The sequence below is a fragment of the Choloepus didactylus genome, chromosome 1 (genome assembly GCF_015220235.1).
Source record: "Choloepus didactylus isolate mChoDid1 chromosome 1, mChoDid1.pri, whole genome shotgun sequence".
NCBI lineage: Eukaryota > Metazoa > Chordata > Mammalia > Pilosa > Megalonychidae > Choloepus > Choloepus didactylus.
This window is the reverse complement of record NC_051307.1, coordinates 199,275,753-199,298,400: the sequence shown is the minus strand read 5'-3', so window position 1 is coordinate 199,298,400 and position 22,648 is coordinate 199,275,753. Positions and strand designations below refer to the sequence as shown.

At 35.6% G+C, this 22,648-nt stretch overlaps 1 protein-coding gene across 4 annotated transcripts in view; it reads left to right on the top strand.

Moving 5' to 3' along the window:
- The window catches only part of SETD2 (SET domain containing 2, histone lysine methyltransferase), a 127,719-nt gene that overhangs the window by 42,571 nt on the left and 62,500 nt on the right, over window positions 1-22,648 (top strand). For 3 of the 4 annotated variants that reach the window (XM_037849597.1, XM_037849604.1, XM_037849587.1), the window contains exons 8-12: window positions 1,297-1,394; window positions 4,471-4,597; window positions 12,026-12,160; window positions 13,014-13,133; window positions 13,999-14,661. In XM_037849597.1, the coding sequence (XP_037705525.1) occupies window positions 1,297-1,394; window positions 4,471-4,597; window positions 12,026-12,160; window positions 13,014-13,133; window positions 13,999-14,661 (1,143 nt within the window). Of the gene's footprint in view, window positions 1-1,296; window positions 1,395-4,470; window positions 4,598-12,025; window positions 12,161-13,013; window positions 13,134-13,998; window positions 14,662-17,313; window positions 17,482-22,648 lie in introns of all 4 variants that reach the window. The other variant, XR_005218806.1, reaches the window with a different exon arrangement.

The following is a 22,648-nucleotide window of genomic DNA, read 5'->3' as shown; positions in this document are numbered from 1 at the left end:
ACTTCGATGAAGGCTGATGTATACTGTTAATACTCAGATTCTTTATTGGCTCCTATCCTGGTGCCAAATCTAACTGTTTTAGTAACACTCGTAAGGGACTGAACAACCTCAAATGAGAGGAATTGTGTGTGGCATTCATGTAGGTGCACATTTCTTCCTCACGATCAGGTTTTGGGTCTTCCTTAGCTTTGTGTCTCTGCCTGGCACATACTTGACACTTGATAAATCCATTTATTTGAATCAGTATAACATTTTGAGACGATACTCTTATGACCCCCTAATTTTAGTGTTTTGAGTTTGAATTTTTAAATATATATATATATATTTTAGAACAGTGATTCTCAGCTTACTTGGTTAAGGAAACTATGAATGCACTCCCCCAAAAAATAAGCATCTGTTATTCCCTCTCATACTGAAATAGTGCTTTTGGTTCCTAGATATTTTTTGCCCTTTCATCTGTGCTTCAATAGATTTTATGAATGGTTCTATATTTTTGTGTTCTGAGATCCAGGCAGTATGATGAACAGGCAAACACAATCTGGGAATCACTTAACCTAAGTTCTGGTTCCATTTCTGTCTACAGCTAGTGGTCATAGCTGGGAGATTCCCATTGTACTGTGTCCCTTCATCTCTCTAAGTCTTGAGGTTTTTCGTCAGTAAAAGGCACAAGTGGTTTGGACTGGATGTCTATAGTATTTGACTTGCTTACATATTCTAGAAGGACAGCTCTGTGTGTCTGCCCCAATTTTAATTCAGGAATTTTGTGCATCTGCCTGATGCCTCCCTTCTCCCTTAGCCATGTGACTACTGCTTCATGAAATTAAGCTTTTGACATCAGTATTTCCCAGGTTTCATGCCCCATCTAATCTTTTCTCTAAATTATAATGGGCAGCTAGAACATGATTACTCAACACCTGATTTATCATACTAAAGGAAATATAAATTTGCTTGTGATAACCAAGCATTCCCCAGTTTTTTTGTTTTTAGTACAAGTGAATCTTTACTGTGTGGAGGTGTATCTAACAAAAGGTAACATAGTGCTTTTATTATAAATAAATTATTTTATAGATATATTCACATCTGGTAGTCCATTGGTAGTTTTAGTAGTCAAGTAAGAGTAATCCTGAACTTTGTTAGTTTATTCAAAGAAAAAATTTCCCATTTGCTATTTGGAAAAACCTTTATTGCCTAAAGAGACACATGCATAATTAAGGCAGTTGATAATGATCTTAAAAAACTAAAAAAACAGGCTAGTCAGTTTCTAATTTCTTTTCTTTTCTTTTAAAAACATCTCAGTGGACTGTGAATGGACAGCTGAGGGTTGGTTTTTTTACCACCAAACTGGTTCCTTCAGGCGCAGAGTTAACATTTGACTATCAGTTCCAAAGATATGGGTAAGTATTGTTTCCACTTATTTTGCTGCTTCTGATGGGGAAATAGGCGGATCTCAGATATAGATAAAAAATTTTGATGTGAATTACTTAGAAGTTATATTCACTGTCAACTCCTACCTACATATACTGTTTTAGCTTTGTGTGTTTTCCTACTGCTTATACTCCTGGCCACTAAGGGATATTGTACAGGAACTACCTAATTTCTCTCTGAACTTCATGTTCCCTTATGTATGTAATTATGTTTCTGATATAATTTTTAAACTTTTTATTGCAGAAATGTCACCTATGTTTGTAAAGAGAATAGTATATCTCCTTGTGTATCCAGCACTCAACTTTAACAATTACCAACACATGACTAATCTTGTTTCCTCTATACCATATTCTTGTCTTAAAAATAATTTATTTTCTAGTTCTGTCCACTAAAACCGATGACTGACGCAGTAACAGTGAACACTGCTAGCACCTGTATTGTGGTTTCCCACTAAAAGGGATGGATTTCAAGTTTGAAGCAGGAATTGAACATGATGATCTTGGGATATCTTTCATATCACAAAACCACTTATAAAAGGTTAGGGTCACGTCAAAGGGACCCAGGAGCCAGTTTGAGTAGGCTCTCACTGGCCAAAAGTGAGAAAATTCAGTTATTAATACTTAAGTATCAGTAAGGATAATAATTGCAGTGGTTTGAAACACATTATGTAAAATACATGAGTTTTAGTGATAATTTAAAGAGAAATCTGCGTTAGTCATAATTGGAGGGAACCAATTCATGATAGTGAAAACTAGATTAAAAACAAAAAGTAAATAGGTATTTTTGTTGCCTTTCCCATGTGAATTCTACTTCAGAGTAAGCCAAATAGTTGATGAGAGGAAGTTCTTTTAGAGGTATTACAGTTAGTAAATAAACCCCTGGTGAACAGTGGTTATAAGTGGCTGCCAATATTACGTACACACACACACACACACACAAAACTGTGCCTCCTGATGGAAAAGTACAATATTACCTGTGAAATAGTCTTGATAAAAGAAAATTTAGTCTGAATTAGATTGTCTCTAGATTTAACTACTAATTCATAGGAACTATAGAAAACTAATAGGAAATATAGAAAACTAAGAAAAATTAAATGACATTTCAGGGATGCAATCAACAAAATATAGGCTTTGGGAAACTATAAGACAAAAAAAGACTTGGCTTTTTAAATAAATTGCAAGAAAAAGATGGAAGGTGAAACTGGTAGGCCTTCCTTGGAATAAATTAATTGGTTAAAAAAGGTACTTAAGATACTAGAGAATTTTGAATATTTAGTTGATATTTGATGTTAAGTAATTAATTTTTAATATGATAATATTGTGGTTATGTTGAAAAAATGAATCTTTGACTTCTAGAGATGTATTCTGAAATATTTATAGATGAAGTGATGTATCTGGGATTTGCTTCAAAATAATTCAGAGTGGGGGTAGACAGTGGATAACAGTATAAGTTGAAAAAAGATTGGTCATAAATTGATAATTGTTGAAGCTCAATGATGAATTTGTTATACTATTGTCTCTTTTTTAATATGTTTGAAATTTTCCCTATTAAAACATTTAAAAAAGAATGAAATAAAAATGTTATAAAATATTATAAATTCCTTTTTAGCATAGGTGGTTTCTAAGCTCTTGTGAAATGAACTCTACCTCCATCTCTTATAACCTTGATTATAAGTAGCCTCGTGTCCCTGCCTGTCACTCCCTAGCCTCATACTCATTCGTTTGTTCTGGCCACATTTAAATTAAAATTCACAATAAAATGACATTTTAAGTAGTTTCCTTTTTCTTCAATTAGTTTTTGATCATCAGATGATTTCTGATTAAGAAACCAATATAGGTAAAAGGGTGAAAATTCATGGTTAGGCATAAAATTCTAAGGGTTTTTTTTTTTTTCCCCCAGATTATACCTGTATAAATTGGTAGCTTTTAGTGTTTATACTAAAAAGCACACAGATGTAGAATTTCCTTGGTATTTTAATCCTTTTAATGATTTAATTATTCTGTCCAGAGTCTGGTATTAGTCACTGATACTCTGAGAGTGAAGCTGTTTCGGATACTCCTTCAAATGTTTCACGTTTTCATGCCTGAGAATTTAGTGAATTCTGAGATTCTTCCAACCCTGAAATTATCAGATTATAATCCAGGGCAAATTCTAAATGGTTAATTTCCATTCTGACTACCTGATTCTATTGTCACGTATGCAGGGGTGAATGCAGACCAGGTTTTTTGTAGAGTGTATAAGGCACCACTTTTTTCCTCTGTGTCTGTATTGTCCTTTCTGAAGACAGGGGGACTGGAAATCAAATGCTGTTTGTGATTCCATGCTTTGTTTATTGAATTATTTATTTTTGTTTCTCATGATTTGCTATTATTGTATATTAAATCAATGAGTTTACTTCTGGAACAATCCTTCATGTTTTCCTCAGATAGCTGTGGTCACAGAGTTAATAACTAGAGGAGGTGATTTCTATCCTGGCCTGTAGACTTAGACACATGTTCTTTTCACCACTCCACCTTTCCTCTATGAATACATTTATTTATTACAGTATTTATTATTGCAATATCTCTTCTATATGTAGTGATAGCTTTTGGTATTCACGTTTCCTAAATTATCCTGTACTAATAATGCATTTTATATCTGTTTATATCTCATGTATCTGTTTGTAGTAATGTATTTTGTTTGTTCTGTGTGCCAGTTGAACATTCACATATAAGTAATAGATACCTGAGCTAGTTAAGCAATTTTGTTCTTAGCCCAAATATGTATATGATCTCTTATTTTCAGGTATATTTGTAGGTATGAAATTACTCATTGAATACTTGGTTAGTTTTATCTAGCCAATGAAGGAAGATTGGAAAAATAATAAATATTTTTTGAGCAATTTTTCAGGCATTATCATTAGATGGTATCAGGTTTGTTGGAGTTAGTTACTCCCTTGTAACATCTCCCTCCCTTGTAACATCTCTTGTATGTATTGTTATATTGTTGAATTTTTATATGGTTTACTTCCAAATAACTGACTTCTTTCCTATGCTCCTTGAACAGAAAAGAGGCTCAGAAATGTTTCTGCGGGTCAGCTAATTGCCGGGGTTATCTGGGAGGAGAGAACAGAGTCAGCATCAGAGCAGCAGGAGGGAAAATGAAGAAGGAACGATCCCGTAAGAAGGATTCAGTAAGTGTTATATCCTTCTTTCAGCTTTCACAATATGCATTTTAAGAAGGGAGGTTGCTTCTTTGATTGAAGTTTTAAAAGTCAAACTACTTCTGAAGAAATTCAGGATCAGATGAGAAATTAGTGAGAAAGAAGTATGCTATTTTAATTTCAGGTTCATTGAGATTAGAATTGAGTACAGAGAACTATTGAAGTCGTCTTGAAAACACCTGGGCTATAATTTTTTAGAGCCTGTGAAAACTCCTAAGTGCAAGTACAATGTTTATCTTTTCTCTCTGTTAAATCTGATCTACACTATTAATCTTTCAATATTGATTTGGCTTCTCTTTGGGACTTGAAATTTTGGATGTGTTTTTAAAATCCCTGAAAACCCTTTTTGGAGTTTAAGGTGAATTTTGAGAGGTAATAGGCAACCTAAGAGTAAAAAAGGAATCGTCTCAGATGTTCTTTCCATTTAGTACGTTATATCAGTAGTTGATTGCGTTTTTCTATCCTAGCTCACCTGAGTTACTACTGTGGGGAGAGGGGCTGGCTGTTCAGTTACTAAAAGGGAATCCCAGTTGGGACAAGTAACTTTGTAATTTTTAAAATCTCCCTTCACCACCCTTTTTTTTTCTCTGAAAATCCCTTCAGTAGAACAGTGTTTCTCAAAGTGTAATCCTTGGATCAAATGCCTCAGAGCAACCTGGCAGAGGGCATATTTCTGGGCCCTTCCCCAGACCTATGAATCTTGGTGGAAGGCTTAGAGAAGGGACTAGGGGGGTGTTATCTAGCAAATCCCCTTATGATTCTTTTGCAGTTAGCTCATTCCTGGACTTTCCAGGAACCAGTTCTGTTAAGAATTATAAATGACAGCAATCTTATTGTTTAGATTGGGAGACAGAAGACTTAATTGATGGGGGAGGGGTAAAAGTACAATGCTTACAAGGTGATGTCAGTTAGGCCAAATTAATTTTAGGTCACTTATGGAATGTCTGAATCATTTAAGAAGATCTAGATAGCAAAAAACATTGGGAAGGGCTATTTTTAAAATGCAAAAAAGGACAGTTGTAACAAACACCCATGTTCTACCACCAACATGAACATTGTTCTTTAGAGTATCGTGTTTGCCTCAGTTCTCTTTTTAGATGATGCAGATAAATGATGGCAGCAGGCAACATGTATCTAGTGTAACTGTGTGCCAGGTGCTCTTCTAAGCATTTCACATATTAACTCATTTAATTCTTAATCCAATAAATTAGGTTTAGTAATTTTCTCTCTTTTATGGATGAGAACACTAAGGCACAGAGAGGTTACACGGTGTGCTGGTTTGAATGTATTATGTCCCCCAGAAGAAGCCATATTCTTTGATGCAATCTTGTGGGGCAGACATATTAGTGGGGATTAAGTTGGAAAGTTTGGATTAGGTTCTTTGCATGGAAATGCGCCCCACCCGACTGTAGGTGGTAACTGATGAGATATTTCCATGGAGGCATGGCCTCACCCATTTAGGGTGGGCCTTGATCAGTGGAGCCATATAAATGAGCTGACAGGCAGAGGGAACTCAGTGCAGCTGTGAGTGACATTTTGAAGAGGAGCTACAGCCAAGAGGGACACTTTGAAGAAAGCACAGGAGCTGCAGATGAGAGACAGTTTGAAGACAGCTGTGGAAAGCAGACTCTTGCTCTGGAGAAGCTAAGAGAGGACAAACAACCCAAGAGCAACTGAGAGTGACATTTTTGAGGAACTGCAGCCTAGAGAGGAACATCCTGGGAGAAAGCCATTTTGAAACCAGAACTTTGGAGCAGATGCCAGCCACGTGCCTTCCCAGCTAACGGGTTTTCCGGACACCGTTGGCCATCCTCCAATGATGATACCCAATTGTTGATGACTTACCTTGGATACTTTATGGCCTTAAGACTGTAACTTTGTAACCAAATAAACCCCCTTTATAAAAGTTGATCCATTTCTGGTGTTTTGCATTCCGGCAGCATTAGCAAATTAGAACACACGGTTACCCAGTAGATGATGAAAATGATCTCCAGTTTGACACTTGTCTCTATGGTTAACCATTATGCTGTGCTGCAGCCAGACACTGGAGAGAACTATCCTATCCCTTCCTACCTCTCAGGCAACTATGGTCATAACAGTCAGTGTTTCTGCATTTTAAAATAGATTGAATTATTTTGTATAGAGATTTAGTTGTTTATTAGAAATGGTATAATATACATGTATTTTTATGCAGTTTATTTTGTACTCTTATTTTTGGATTTGATGTATGTTGATATAAATGGATAAACATTTTTCATCATCCAACAGTTATTTATATATTTCCTACTGATAGACACTTGTGTTTCTAATTTTTGCTCTAAATGTCAAAGTAAATATCTTTGCACATGTCTCTTTATGCACATGGTTGAGTTTCTTTAAGGTGTATCTATGGCAGTAGAGTTGCTGGGTCATAGCCTTCTTGACTGGACTCTTTCAGGAAATTTTTCTTTAAACTGTGTTAACATTGCTTTTCTGTTAACTCTTATTTCCTATAATGGGTGCCAGAAGCTATAAAAGGCATTAAACATGTTGACCTAAGGTAAAAATCTCATAAAAGCTTCCTAATTGCTATTTCTTATTTTCAAAATTTACAAAATAAACACATTTTAAAAACTACTTTATTGGTGGGAAGTGTCCTTGTAATATGTTGGATTCTTGGGTGTTCATACCTAATCAGATGGTTTCTACCTTCTTGATAAGAATGTTGATTGACTTAAGGAGAGCCCCAGGGGACCAAGGCCTAAGTATTCCTGCTTTGTTTGTTGGTGAGTTTTATTTTGGTAATAGCATGTCCATTTCAGGATAGGCCTTGGTGTTATGGACTGAGTTAGAAGTAACATGTATCCAGTCATTCCATGGGCTGAAGTTATGTCATGGGTTGCTCCAGGTGTGAACTGGAAGTTATTCTTGAACAAGAGTGTTTTGGATGAAATTTTGCCCAGGCAGAGGAATGACCCAAAATGAATCTAGGTTTCTAGAATGATGTGAAGAGTCATTTGCCTTTGAGTGTAATGAAGAATTTAATTCGAGTTCAATTTTACTTGTATTGTCTCCTACCGAAATTCCCTTCTGCATGCTTAAATTCTGAGTTCTGGTCTTAGAGTTGAGCAGAATCACAGAAATAGCACCTTTTATTAAATTCCCAATAGTGAGCCTTAGGAATCCTTTTGGGTGGGAGATACCATGAGCAAGATAAGACAGCAGCAGATTAGAATACAGTTTTATATGTTTTAATTGTTTATAAGAATGTTAATAATAATTGCATTGTGGTTTGCATCCCTGGTTGGTAAGCATTTTTTATACCTTGCTCTTACCATTGCATCTATGCTATGTATAGCTTATCTCCTCAACAAAACTTGAAGCTCTTCTAGGACAAGTGATTATCTGCTTTGGGTATGTCTCACTAGATGCTTAATTTAATACTTGCTTGATGGAAGCATATTATATTACATGACCTGATGCTATTTGTAATTTATGACACTACAAACAGAAAATAGTCTGAAATGTCTCTTAGACTCTTTGAGTTTATTAAACAAATTAGTAACTAATTTACGTAATAAAAGAGTGTGAAAAGCCACAGAAATTGTTTTTAACACGTAACAAAGAAATACTAGTATCCAGAATATATAGAGAGCTTCTGCTAATCAATAGGGAAAAAATCAGCCAGCACAAAAGAAAAATAAACAGACAACTTCACAGACACCTTAATCCAAATAACCAATAAACATATGGAATGGTGTTGCCCTCATTAGTAATACTGGGAATACAAATTAAAACTATCAGATTTCATTTTTACCCTCAGCAGATTGATAAAAATTAAGTCAAATGATACAGAACAACAGGAGATCTGATACACTGCCAATGGGGGTGTAAGTGGATACAACCACTGCTGAAAAGAGTTTGCCACTATTTACTAAAGGTGAATGTATATGGACCATATGAGCCAGCCGTTACACTCCTTAGTTTATAACCAGAGAAATGCTGGTTACAGTGTGCATCAGGAGTCATGGCAGAATTTCTTGTAATATCAGAAAAAAAAACAAAAAAACTCAAGTATCAATTAACATTAGAATGGATATGTTATAATGTAATCATATAATGAAGGAACGACAGCTGCATGCAACAGCATGAATGACTCTTAAAATGTAAGGTTGAGTGAAAGAAGCATAATACAAAGAATTTTGTCTACTGATTCATTTCCATAAGGATCAAAAGTAAACGAAATTTATCTATATTGTTTAGGGATTTCTATGTAGTTGGTTTGTTAAACAAATTAATAATTTATATTGTTTATAAAGTTAGGATAGATTATCTCTAGAGCAGGGGAAGGACTAGGGGGAGTGAGTTTAAAACTAGGAAGGAATGCATGGGATACTTAATGCTAACTGTTCTATTTTTTTTTTTTAACTTGGGTGTGAGTTACATGGGTGTTAGTTACACGGGTGTTGCTCACCTCTTTGTTTATTAAACTTATTTATTAAATGTTTGTGTGCTTTTCTGTATGTATGCTGTATTTCATCAGAAAGTCTTAAAAATGGTGTTTACATCCGTAAAGATAGTTCAAAGCCCAAAATATTAAAATATTAAAAAATAAGTAATATCTTAGACTGATTAAATGCTTACCAGAATAAATTTTTGTGTGCTTTAGAATTGTACATATACATATAAAGTTTCAGTTATCAATATTTTATTAAAATGTATCCTAATCATTATTATACTTCTATGTTTACTTTCAGTTACTTACCTCAAATCCTTTTTGAAAGTTGGTGACCCATAAATAAAAATACATACATTTAATAAATGTAAATTAGTGAAAGGAATCAAACTCAGTTTTTTGTTTTTTCACTTCTCACCTATTTTCCATTTATTTATTTATTATTTTTTCAAACTCACTTTTTTCCTCCCAGGTATTCTAAAAATTATTAGAAAAAGAATGATCCTTAAGGCAAATTTTCTTATTTATTTTTTTGCTTTTCCAGAGTATGAGTTTTGGGATATAATATGAAATAGAAATGTTCAGTGTCTCGCCTGAAATTAAATTGTGCGAGGATAAATAGTTAACCAGTGAAATAAGAGAAAATTTCCTTAAAATTTTTTCTTTTTAGATTTTATCTCATTCTTTCATCGTTCATATCAAGTTCATCTAATAATGCTAACTTTTTTATGTCTGCTGTTTTAAGTTTCTGTCTTGTCTAGATTGCATTCTAACTATTATTGCCAAAGTAATTGTTGTCAAATCCCACTCTGATCCTATTATTCCTGTCTGGGATTCTGTGATAGAGCTGTCTTGCTTAGTTATGTCAAACCCAAATTCTTTCATACTACATTTGAAGTCTTTTAATCTGACAGCAACCTTCCATTTAATACAATTTATCTGTTTCCCACCACACTTTTATCTACTCCAGCCAGATTGAACTTTGTGCTGTCATCTGATCTCCCATGCCCCTTTGCTCAAGATTTTCCCACTGTTTTGTTCATCCTCTCCTCTTCTTTTTAATCTTACTTATTTTTAATCCCATTTCTGTAAATTAACTTCTGGTGACTCTCCTAATCATTCCCTTCCTTCTGTAGGCCTCTGTTTTAGTTTGCTAATGCTTCCAGAATGCAAAACACCAGAGATGGACTCGCTTTTATTAAATGGGGTTTATTTGGTTACACAGTTACAGTCTTAAGACCATCAAGTGTCCAAGATAACACATCAGCAATCGGGTACCTTCACTGGAGGATGGCCAACAGTGTCCAGAAAACCCGTTAGCTGGAAAGGCACGTGGCTGACATCTGCTCCAAAGTTCTGGTTTCAAAATGGCTTTCTCCCAGGACGTTCCTCTCTAAGCTGCAGTTCCTCAAAAATGTCACTCTTAGTTGCACTTGGGATATTTGTCCTCTCTCAGCTTCTCTGGAGCAAGAGTCTGCTTTCCACAGCCATCTTCAGACTGTATCTCATCTGCAGCTCCTGTGCTTTCTTCAAAGTGTCCCTCTTGGCTGTAGCAAGCTCGCTCCTTCTGTCTGATCTTATATAGTGCATCAGTAATTTAATTCAGACCCACCCAATGGGTGGGCCAACACCTCCATGGAAATTATCCAGTCAGAGTCATCACCCACAGTTGGGTGGGGCACATCTCCATGGAAACACTCAAAGAATTTCAATTTAATTAACACTGATAGGTCTGCCCACACAAGAGTACATCAAAGATAATGGCGTTTGGGGGGCATAATACATTCAAACTGGCACAGCCTCTTAGATTTTTTTTAACATTAACGTTTACAATCAACGCTTCATTGTTTCGTTTCACGTGAATTAATTTTACCTCTAAAATAAGTTCTGTAAGGACATCTTTATATGTCTTATAAATGTTAGAACACAGAGCTGGAAACTGTTCTCAAACCTTTCTTAGGGTGCTTCCCCCCCCATTAGTTAAATGTAATATTTAAAACTTAGTAAGAATGTATATGTTATAAGCATAATTATAAAATAAACCCTTTGTAAATGTACTCACCTTAAGAGCTTGTGTGTTGCCTTTATACCTGTGAGCGTCTCTCTCCTTTCTTCTCCTTGCCTAGCCCCTAGAAATTAACCACTGTTTTGAATTTTGTGTCTTACTCCCTTGCCTTTTTAAAATAAGTTTTTCAGATATGCGTCTCTAAAAAATTTGTTTTTGAGGTACACAAAAATGGATTCATACAGTGTGTAATCTTCTGGAACTTGCTTTTTTTACACAACATTGTTTGTAAGGTTGATGAATGTTGCATTTAGCTACACTTGATTCGTTTTCACCATGGTATAATATTCCATTGTGTGAACATGCCCGTTTTTCCAGCCTGTCCACAGACATTTTGGTTGCTAGCAATTTTTTGCAATTAAGAATGGTGCTTCATTGAGCATTCTTATGACTCTCCTGTACTCATTTGTAAGAGGTTTGGTAGGATGTATTCTTAGGAGAGGGATTGTTGGGCCTAGGGTACACAGATATTTAGTTTTTGAGATAATACTTTATGTTTTTCCGAAGGACTTTTCACCTAATATAATTTGTTCTTTGTGTCCCATAAGGGCATATTTCTCTCTGTTTTGGTTCATTGCATTGCCTCTGGCACCTTGAATTGCAGTTGATAATAGTAAGAGCTTGGTAACACGTGATGAGTGAATGAAATGTTTTTCAAGTTGATCGTAACAATTTATACCTTCATCAGTGGTGTATAAAAGTTCTTTTGTTCCACATTTTTCCTTACACTTGATATTATTAGACCCCTGCCATCATTCCAGTACAGACAGTGTAATGTGAGAAACTGGTCTTAATCTACATTTTCATGATTACTGATGAGATTGAGCATCTTTTAGGGTTGTTTAACTTTTAAGTTAGTGTTTTTTTAATAACCAGGTATTTTTCTTTGCTGTGGTAGGTGGATGGAGAGCTAGAAGCTCTGATGGAAAATGGTGAGGGTCTCTCTGATAAAAACCAGGTGCTCAGCTTATCCCGGCTAATGGTTAGAATTGAGACTTTGGAGCAGAAACTTACTTGTCTCAAGCTCATACAGGTGAATACTTTAATATTAATTAATTTTTAATTTCTGAATTGGGATAGGACATTTAAACTACAACCCAGAATGATGAAGGGAGAAGGATTAATTCTGACGAGAAGAGTTCATCTCGTTGTTAAAATGGGTATCAGTAAAAGTTTGTATTCTTAAAAATGACTAAAGAACTCAGCATCATTTAATCTGTTAGAAGACCTGGTTTACTCTCTCTCAAGTCAAAGAACGTTGTGGAGTTTTTTGAGCAACAAACCATGGCACTTAATAGGAGTATTTTTTTTCTGATTATTAGCAAGCCAAGGGCATTTTTTCTATATGATCTCAAAGCAAGGATTTTAAACAGTAATCTAATTTATTCCCTCTTATTAAGTATGCCACAGAAGTTTGATAATAAATATGGATAAGTTTTTTTAAATCTTAGATTAAAAAAGCCTTTGAATAAGCTTCTGAAAAGGAGAGAGAAAAGAAAATGATTTAAAGACAAATTTCCTTAGTTTTAGTTTTTTCAGTAAAAATGGCAGATGCTATTTATCTCTTAGTCTCTCAGAATTGAATTTCATTTGTTAACTATCCATTAATATTTTTATTATTTTTACTTTAGTTAAGTCCATGTTGACTAGATGCATTTTAGGTATGAAAAAAGATTATAATCATGTTGCTTTGAAGCATTTGTTAGTTGTATAGTTCTAGTTGGTGAGTGAAAAGCAGACTTTCTATGTTTGTGTATGTGTGTGTGTGTGTGTGTGTGTTTTAATATACATAAACTCTGAAGGCCCTCTATAATTCTCTGTCTGATATTGCCCTTTCTCCCCCACTCCCCCCAAATCTGCATCCTGCCTTCCTTTCCCCGTGGAAGAACACACACTCACAGTCCTGCCTGAAGTCTTTCCTGGAACGTCATGGATTATCTTTGCTGTGGATTTGGATGGCAGAACTAGGGGATGGCCGGGAAAGTAACCAGAAGCTTCAGGAAGAGGTCAGTCCACATTCAGCTCATTGTTTCTTAAAATTGTAAGGTCACTATATTGATTGCTTAAGACTGCGGGTATGTGATAATATCAGTGATTAAGAATTTAGTAGCTGTATTGAAATAATTAAATAATTTAATTACTCCAGTGTCTTGCTAGTAGTGAGTTTGCTCCATGATTTTCCCCATGGAATTTTTTCTAGGAAACTACATAGTTGGAAACTATAAGAGCAAGATATCATAGTTCTGTGAAGGATCCAGTTTGTTGCCAAAACCATAGTTTAATAAAGATGGGATGCTATATAGGACTTGAATTCTGTGGTTCTATAAAGTAGGCGAAGGGCTGAATTTTGGATGACAAAGGGTAAGAATATTTCGAGGATTAAGTAAGTGTTTTAAAGATATAATTAAAGGTTCATTGGCAGCATTGTTAGTGGCATTGGTGTGTTTATACGTTCCCCTGAAATTAACAGTTGTTTCTAATTTGGTTTATATGTACTTTTTAAAATCATAATTTCCAGTGTAATCCCATAGTCACTTAATAAAACACTTTTAAAAGCAAAAACATGGAATAGTGAATAATTGTTCTTGCCTTTAGCCTTCTCCCAGGAGATTTGGCAATAAGAAAAGTTTGGGGAACCTTGGGGTTTCTGTAGAACTACATTGGGGTGATGTAAGTAGTTGCTAGTTAGTCTTAATAAAAGTTTTCTTTATAGAGGAAAATAATATTATGACATTTAAATTCTTCGTTGTTTACAGGGACTTAGGTCTTAACTTAATTTTTGCTGTTGCACAAATAATCTGAGCCCCATTAAGAGATTTGAAAGTCAGCTGTAAAAAGTGATGTGATATTGTTGTTGTTGTGTTTAATCAGATTATAAAGACTTTGGAACACTTACCCATTCCTACTAAAAATATGTTGGAGGAAAGTAAAGTACTTCCAATTATTCAACGATGGTCTCAGACCAAGACTGCTGTCCCTCAGTTGAGTGAAGGAGATGGGTACTCTAGTGAGAATACGTCGCGTGCTCACACACCACTCAACACACCTGATCCTTCCACCAAGCTGAGTATGGAAGCTGAAACAGACACCCCCAAGAAGCTCATGTTTCGCAGACTTAAGATTATAAGTGAAAATAGCATGGACAGTGCGATCTCTGATGCTACCAGTGAACTAGAAGGCAAGGATGGCAAAGAGGACTTTGACCAGTTAGAAAATGTCCCTGCAGAAGAAGAGGAAGAGTTGCAGCCACAACAGATACTTATACATCATCTGCCTGAATGCAAAGTTGATAGTGAAATTGCCATGGAGGGCAGTAAGCTGCCCACTGCTGAACCAGAAGTTGATGCTGAAATAGAGCCCAAAGAGAACAATGGCACAAAGCTAGAAGAACCTATTGCTGAGGAAACACCATCCCAAGATGAAGAGGAGGGTATGTCTGATGTAGAGAGTGAGAGGAGCCAGGAACAGCCAGATAAAATAGTGGATATAAGTGATTTAGCCACCAAGCTCCTAGACAGCTGGAAAGACCTGAAGGTAAGAAAACCTTTTAACCTGTATTAGTTCATTTTAACCTGAATTAGTCAGGTTTAGATTTTCACAAACTTAAGTTGAATTACCTACTTTTCTAGCCATGTGTATTTCTGAAAAATGGAATACTGTCTCTCTTTCGTCAGCTTATTAGAAATGTCTCAAACATCATTTGAACCTTGGCAAGAGTCATACCATCCAAACTAATATACGAATTACCCCTTTTCCTCATTTGGAAAAGCATATCACAACAATGACTTCAGTCATTCAGGCGCTCTTCACATTAAAAACAAAATAAAAACAAGCTTGTGATTCTGTTTTATACTGGAAATTATCATTAATGTTAACTAAAGAAAAACCAAGGTGATTTAGCAAATTCTCATAAAAAATGATTGAAAATAAATTTCTGTTCCAGAAACACAGCACCTAGTATTATGGAACTAATCGGTATTCAGTTCCATTATTACTACTGACATAGGCCTATTTTTAAATGCCTATTTCTTTGGGAAATGTTCTACTTCCTTAATGTTATCTATAGGAAACAGAGATCTAGAACCCTTATGCCTAATACAAACATAATCTCTTGTTAAAGAATGTAACAAGATGTGCAGGGTTTGCTTTGCAATATTTCTAAACACAGTCTGGGTCTTAGATAAACTCAGGAGTGAATAAAAAGAAGAACCTAGGAGAGGTGGTTCATTTTGATTGTAAGTGATCTGGACCTGAACTCCAAGTCTTGATGACCCTGTGGGAACAGGTTACTTCTTAGCTTTTATTTCTCTTCCTGTCCTTTCTCCTCTACTAGAGGTAAGGCAACTGTATCTCCAGATTTCCTTGCAGCAAGATGAACACCTGATTCTCCCTGACCCGAGTTATGATTACAAAGCTCACTCCATTAAATCCTGAGATTCGACCCAAATGGAACTGGCCTAACATGGAACAAAATGAGTAGTTGGTGGTTTATGCACTGTTTATTTCCAGCATTCCTAATTTGCTGTTGAGACCCTTCTTTAATTATGGTGTGGTTTCACCTCTGGTTTACCTGTTTGAGTTTTTACTCATGCTACTCTGTCATCACTTACAATTCAACATAATCTTAGCCTTATAAGGCTTTATGAAATCTGACCTTTTTATAAATATAAAAGGAAGGATTCATTGTAAATCTATTTATAATGTAATATGTGAACTGCTGGAATCAGAATTACAGTAAATTGAAAGAAATGCTGGGATGGTTAGATGGTAGACTTTTATTTAATCTAGGGCCTGCTTTGTGAAGCACAGGAGTCCCTGGAAGAAAGCCCTCTTGTGTTTGGAGGGTGTTGGTAGAGCCTGCCTTGTACTATGAGTGTGGCTCAGTAAGGAAGGTGGAGATGGAGACAAGTATACAGGTGGACATAGAAAAAACCTTATCACCATTGTTTTTAGAGAGAGAGAGAGGGAGGGAGTGGATTGTAGAGCCCAGTAGTTCATTTTTGCCTGAGAAAAGTCTCTGGTTGATATAATTTTTAAAAATTGCTAAGATGTAATCATAATTTCTTTTAAAATTCTAAATTTTTATAATTTAGAAAATGTATGTATTTTTGTTTCTTTATATGTAGCTTGTTTCTTTAATTGTAATAGTATGATTTACTCTCTGGGATATCCTTAACCCAATTGGATATATCTGTGGTAATTTAAACACACTCTGGACATATGTTTTGAGGCATACAAAATTATTTCTTCCTCTTGCTATCCTCCCCACTCTTGTCTGAAAGATCAAAGCAATTTCACAATGCTGTGTAGTTGATGCTCCTCTTGACTTGAGGTTTAAAATTTTATTTGTACTTAAAGTATATCCTTTTTAGCCTTCATAATTTGGGTTTATCCTGGTTCTTAGCATCAAGGGAACCGGTAAATAAAATCCTCCTTTCTTCTTCATACTTAAGTCGACTGTGGCATTACCCATCTAGAATTGCATTCCTGAGAAATGTCTACTTAACTGTAAACTGTGATCTTTTTTTACACATTTGATGCTGGAGTTCTTAATTCATCTATCGTTCTAATTAACATTTACCATCGCTCTGATCTCAAAACTCTGATTATGGTTGTACTTCTAAAAGATACTTTAGTTATCATTTAACCAGAACTTTGAAATCAGGAACTCATAATTTGAATATGTTTCAGAGAAACACATTAACCTGAAGTGGTTACTATATATCCATACTATCCCGGCATTGAAAGAGTTAACTACTTCTGTCTGACTTCCACCTATGGGTTCAAGCAGACATTGGCTGAAAAGAAAATGTCTTATTCAACCAATCGTATTAAGTACCTGTTGCTAAGTACTGTGCCAGTTGCTGGTCTTTAATTCTAAGGTTATACTAAAAAGCATTGGTAAAGGATTGTGGTTATGTTAGCTGCTCCAAGCCTCCCTGATCTTCTGGGACCACTGTAACATTGCTGGGCATATGTTCTACTTGGCGTTTCTACTCACTTGAGTGAAGAACTGAAAGGGTTGCTTCAGATTCGTTAATCTTGATTTTGCTGTGAAGGCAGATTATAGGGATCATCAGTAAATGAAAGAGGGTGGGAGGGAAGGGAATGAAGCTTCATGAATTACTCTTTGTCCTCCCAGATCTGATGATGATCCCTCTTGTAACTTGAACCATTTCCATCTAGCTTCTCAGGGCAGCAAGGAGCTTGTTAACATCACCAGCTGACCATGTGTCTCCTTTTCTCAACTCCATTTTCAACTTCGTGCTGAAGAAAAACAAGAACCTAGCGTGCATTCTGTGAAGAAACAGGAAGATGGTTGGGAAGCTGGATGATGCATGAAAAATATAATAGGTGAAAAGAGGACAGAGGTGGTTAACTCACTGGCACTGGCGTTATTTTGGTGCGTCCATTGCCGACAATGGATGTCGTTCTGGGAAAATCCCGACTCCTGGAGAGAAAGGATTAAGTGAGCTACTTTTTCTATACCTATATACACAGGACCACTCCCCTGGCTCCAAGGCATGCACATTTTGATTCCTAAAGTAGATCTCAACGAGAAACATCACCTAGCACATAGCCACACATGAGCATGTATTCATAGTCACGTGTAAATTTACTGGGCTACATTTTCAGCAGGAGTATGTGCATATATTTATGTTTGCAAAAAGAATTGTTATACATCACTCCTCATGCTGAAAATATACTCCAGACTTCACAGGGCAGAAGAGTGGGTTACAAGGGGTTATTAATTATAATTTGACCTGAAAATCTTCATTCATTTCGACCATAAGAAGAGGAGGTAAGATTCCTGTGAAGTTGATAGTTTCACTTGCAGTTAAAAACAAGAGGTTGTGATGGTTGCTGATTCCAGAGCCTCTCTTGTGAACACTTAGATTAGAAGGTTGTGCATTTCTCGTTATAATGAAGTATAGGTAGTTTGCATTTGCACCTGGACTAGATGATATAGGGACAGCATTCCTTGTGTGGAGCTCTTCTCAATGACTGTGACTACATTTATTCTTCTCTTATTTCATCTTTATCTCAAGACATTATCTTTAATCCAACAAATTTGTTTGCCTAGAAATCTAAGCCTTTAACTCTCTACAGAAAGTTGAAATAGAGCAGTTACCCATTTGAAAAGTTGAGTCACAGACAGAATTTCAGTCCATTACTGATATTGTATGTGAAATCTGCTCTGCAACATTTCAAACTGAAAATAGGTGCTCTGGATTCTATGATAAATTTCAAAATCCTATCATGTATCCATGAGGATCTGTGTTACTTATCCCAAGGAATATTGTTTTAGGTACTGCCTCATTGAAGTATTTTTTTTTTTTAAATAAGTATCTCACCTGGTTAAAAGGTAAAATGGTCTAAAACTTATTAGTGGTCTTTTTCATTATTATTGGATTACTACCTTCATCTAAATCAGGAGTCAGCAAATCTGACCCACTACCTGTTTTTGTAAATACTGGATTATTGGAACAACCATGTTCATTCATTTGTGTATTGTTTTTGGCTGTTTTTGCAGTACAGCAACAGAGTTGAATAGTTGCAAGAGAGCCTGGATGGCCCACAAATCTAAAATATTTACTGTCTTGCCCTTTACAGAAAAAGTTTGCCAGCAGCCGATCTAAACAATATGGCTTCTCTAAACATTTTGGTTTGGGATGAGGTCATTTTGACACTTGACTGTCTTGGGTGACCTCTTTAATTTTGTATCCCTAAAGATAGAATGATCATGTTTCTGTTGCCCATGAAGTTAGTTTAAAAAAAAAGTCTTTACTTTGTTTGGGAAAAGATATTTTAAGTGATTTTAGATGTCAGACTATTTGAGAAGAGGCAGAGTATATACATTATAGAATTACTGGGCTAGAAGTCTTCTTTTTTTTTAAAATTCAGTTTTATTAAGATATAGTCACATACCCTACAGTCATCCACAGTGTACAATCAGTTGTTCAGAGTAGCATCATATAATTGTGCATTTATCATCAAAACCAATTTTTGAACATTTTCATTACTCCCCCCCCCAAAAAAAACTAAAAATAAAATAAAATTAAAAGAAGAATAAAAATGCAAGTAAAGAATACCCAAAACATCCCATTCCCCATCCCCCCATTATTCATTTACTTTTTTTTCCCATTTTTCCACTCATCTATCCATACACTGGATAAAAGGAATGCGAGCCACAAGGTTTTCACAATTGCACAGTCACGTCATAGTTATACATAGACGACATAGTTATACAGTCGTCTTCAAAAATCAAGGCTACTTGGTTACAGTTCAACAGTTTCAGGTGTTTCCTTCTAGCTGTTCCAATTCACTGAAAACTAAAAAGGAATTCACTAAAAACTAAAAAGGTATGTCTCTATAACACATAAGAATAACCTCTAGAATGACCTCTTGACTCTATTTGAAATGTCTGAGCCACTGAAACTTTATTTTGTTTCTTTTCTCTTCCCCCTTTTGGTCAAGAAGTTTCATAATCCCATGATGCCGGGTGCGGGTTCATCCCTGGATATCATGTCCCACCTTGCCAGGGAGATTTACACCCCGGGGAGTCATGTTCCACATAGTGGGGAGGGCGGTGAGTTTACCTGCCAAATTGTCTTAGAGAGAGAGGCCACATATGAGCAACGAAAGAGGTTCTCTGGGGGTGGCTCTTAGGCACAATTGTAAGTAGGCTTAGCCTCTCCTTTGTAGTAACAAGCTTCATAAGGCAAGCCCCAAGACTGAGGGCTCGGCCTTCTAGATAGGTAATCCCCAATGCTTGTGAGAATATCAGTAATTTCTCAGGTGGGGAAGTTTAATATTTCCACATTTTCCACCAGTCCCTCAGAGGGGCTTTACAAATACATTTTTATTCTCTGCCCAAATTACTTTGGGATATATGGAGGTTTCACACTAACCTGTACAAACCAGCTAGATCTCACACTCCCTATTCAAAATTCCCTCTATTTATGGTGTTTGAATAAACGGACCATACAAGTTAAATTATTTGGTGTGCTACAGAAAATATAGATTTTTCACCAAATAAACATATCTTCCTTTGGTCTCACACAAAATTTGAAGTTTTAAAACACAGTCAGTAGTGTCCTTTACCCTTTAGTCTGACTCACCTTAGTCCTAACCAGGTCAGCTTCATTCATATCTCTAACTGAATTCTGAACTCTTTTTCACCTTTGTTAATGGTTGCTGTATGGTATAATACTGACATTCATAGCTGCCAAACTCTGGCCCAGGTGTCACACAGATACTTGAAGTTCTAGTGACAGGCCAGGTTATCCACAAAGAGCTCAGCATCTCAGAACTCAGATAATTGTTATAGCTCAGGAACAGATGTGATTGCTGTAAGAGCTTACAATCTAGGGACCCTTACGATAAATCTTCCCCTGATAACCTGTGCTCTAGGATTCAATTCTCAGAATTTATATATTGTAGTTAGTCCATAATAGGGAGGCATTATAATGTTTGTCTTTTTGTTTCTGGCATACTTCACTCACAACTCTGTCCTCAAGATCCATTTGCCTAGTTGCGTGTCTCACAACTTCAATCCTTCTTGAAGCTGCTCAATATTCTATTGTATGCATACACCACAGTTCACTATTCTGTTCATCAGTTGATGTACCCTTAAGCCACCTCCATCCATTACAAATCGTGAATACTGCCACCATAAACACCAGTGTGCAGATGTCCGTTTGGATCTCTGCTCTCAGTTCTTTCAAGTATATACCCAATAATGAGGTTGCAGGATCTTGTGGCAACTCCATACTTAGCTTCTTGTGGAACCACCACACTGCCCTCCAGATGGGCTGTACCATTCTAATTCCCCAGCAACAGTGAATGGTTAGCTCGCTCGCTCTCTGTTTTCTCCAGCACTTGTATCCCTCTGTTTATTTTTTTCCCCTGCAATTTTCTGGAGCTTTATTCACATGCCATACACGTGTGCATGTCACATGTGCAGTCAGTTGTTAGAATATCATCATATAATTGGGCATTCATGACCACAGTCAGCTCTTGACCACATCTATTACTCCAAAAAAAAAAAAAAAATAGAATAAGAATAATAAAAAGGATAAAAGAAAAAAATAAAAATACAATAAAAACGTCAGACAACACCATCACCATCAAGAATCCCATAATCCCTCCCCTATATCCTCCCTTTTATAGACATTTAGCTTTTGTATATTGCCTTTATTACAATTAATGTAAGCATATTAGAGTGATACTGTTAACTATATACTCTAGTTTTTCCTTGATTATGTTTTTACCCCAATATGATCCCATTCTCACACCTTGCAGAGTTGACATTCATTTGTTCTCCCACATATATAGAAAACATCTTTAAGGAACGTGTATTTCCCCTAGACCGTGATCAAGTCAGAGAACTTTTTTAGTATAGATGCAGGTGGTATAATCTAGTTTTAGATCTAACCATAATAAGAATACATAAATTTTTCTTTCATAATATTTTTAAGTTAATTCTGAAGTAATTTCAGACTTATAGAAAAATTGGAAGGATGATATAAAAGTTCCTATAAATCCTTCACCCAGATTCTTTAAATGTTCCATTTTACCAAATTTGCTTTATCATTCTCTCTTACTTTCTTTTGGACTTTTTAAGAGTAAGTTACAGATATAAAACTTCTACATATTTTAGTATCTATTTCCTAAAAACAAGGATATTCTCCTATGTAATTGCAGACTACTGGTCAAATTTGGCAACTTATGGTGTGTACCATTATCTAACCAGCAAACCTTATTCAAATAGTGGCAGTTGTTCACATAATGTCCCCTATAGTAAAAGAAAAAAGCTCTCTTTTTATTTTCTTGGTCTCTAACCTGAGTTCAAGTGTTATATTGAGTTATATATTCAGAGTCCTTTAAACTGCAATAGTTCTCAGTCTTTCTTTGTCTTATGAACTTCATATTTTTTAAAAGTACGGAACAGCTATTTTTTAGAATGTCCCTCAATTTCGGTTTGTCTGAAGTTTCTTCTTACTTCGATTCCGGGTATGCATTTCTGTCAGGAATATTACAGTAGTGTTCTTCACATGATATTGTTTTGTCCTGTTACTGGCATTGATCACTTGGTTAAGATGGTATCTACCAGGTTTCTCCATGTAAATGTATTATTCCTCCTTTTATAGTTAAAAAGTATCACATCAGGGCAACTTTGAGACCATGTACTTACTCTTTTTCTCATGAAATTTTATTAGATGCTAGTTTTAGCATCTAATGATTTTCCTGAGTTCGATATTAGTATATTAGCTGCCAACTGGATTTTCTAATCCATAATTTCTTTTTTTTTTTATCATTTTATTGAGATATATTCACATACCACGCAGTCATACAAAACAAATCGTACTTTTGATTGTTTACAGTACCATTACATAGTTGTACATTCATCACCTAAATCAATCCCTGACACCTTCATTAGCACACACACAAAAATAACAAGAATAATAATTAGAGTGAAAAAGAGCAATTGAAGTAAAAAAGAACACTGGGTACCTTT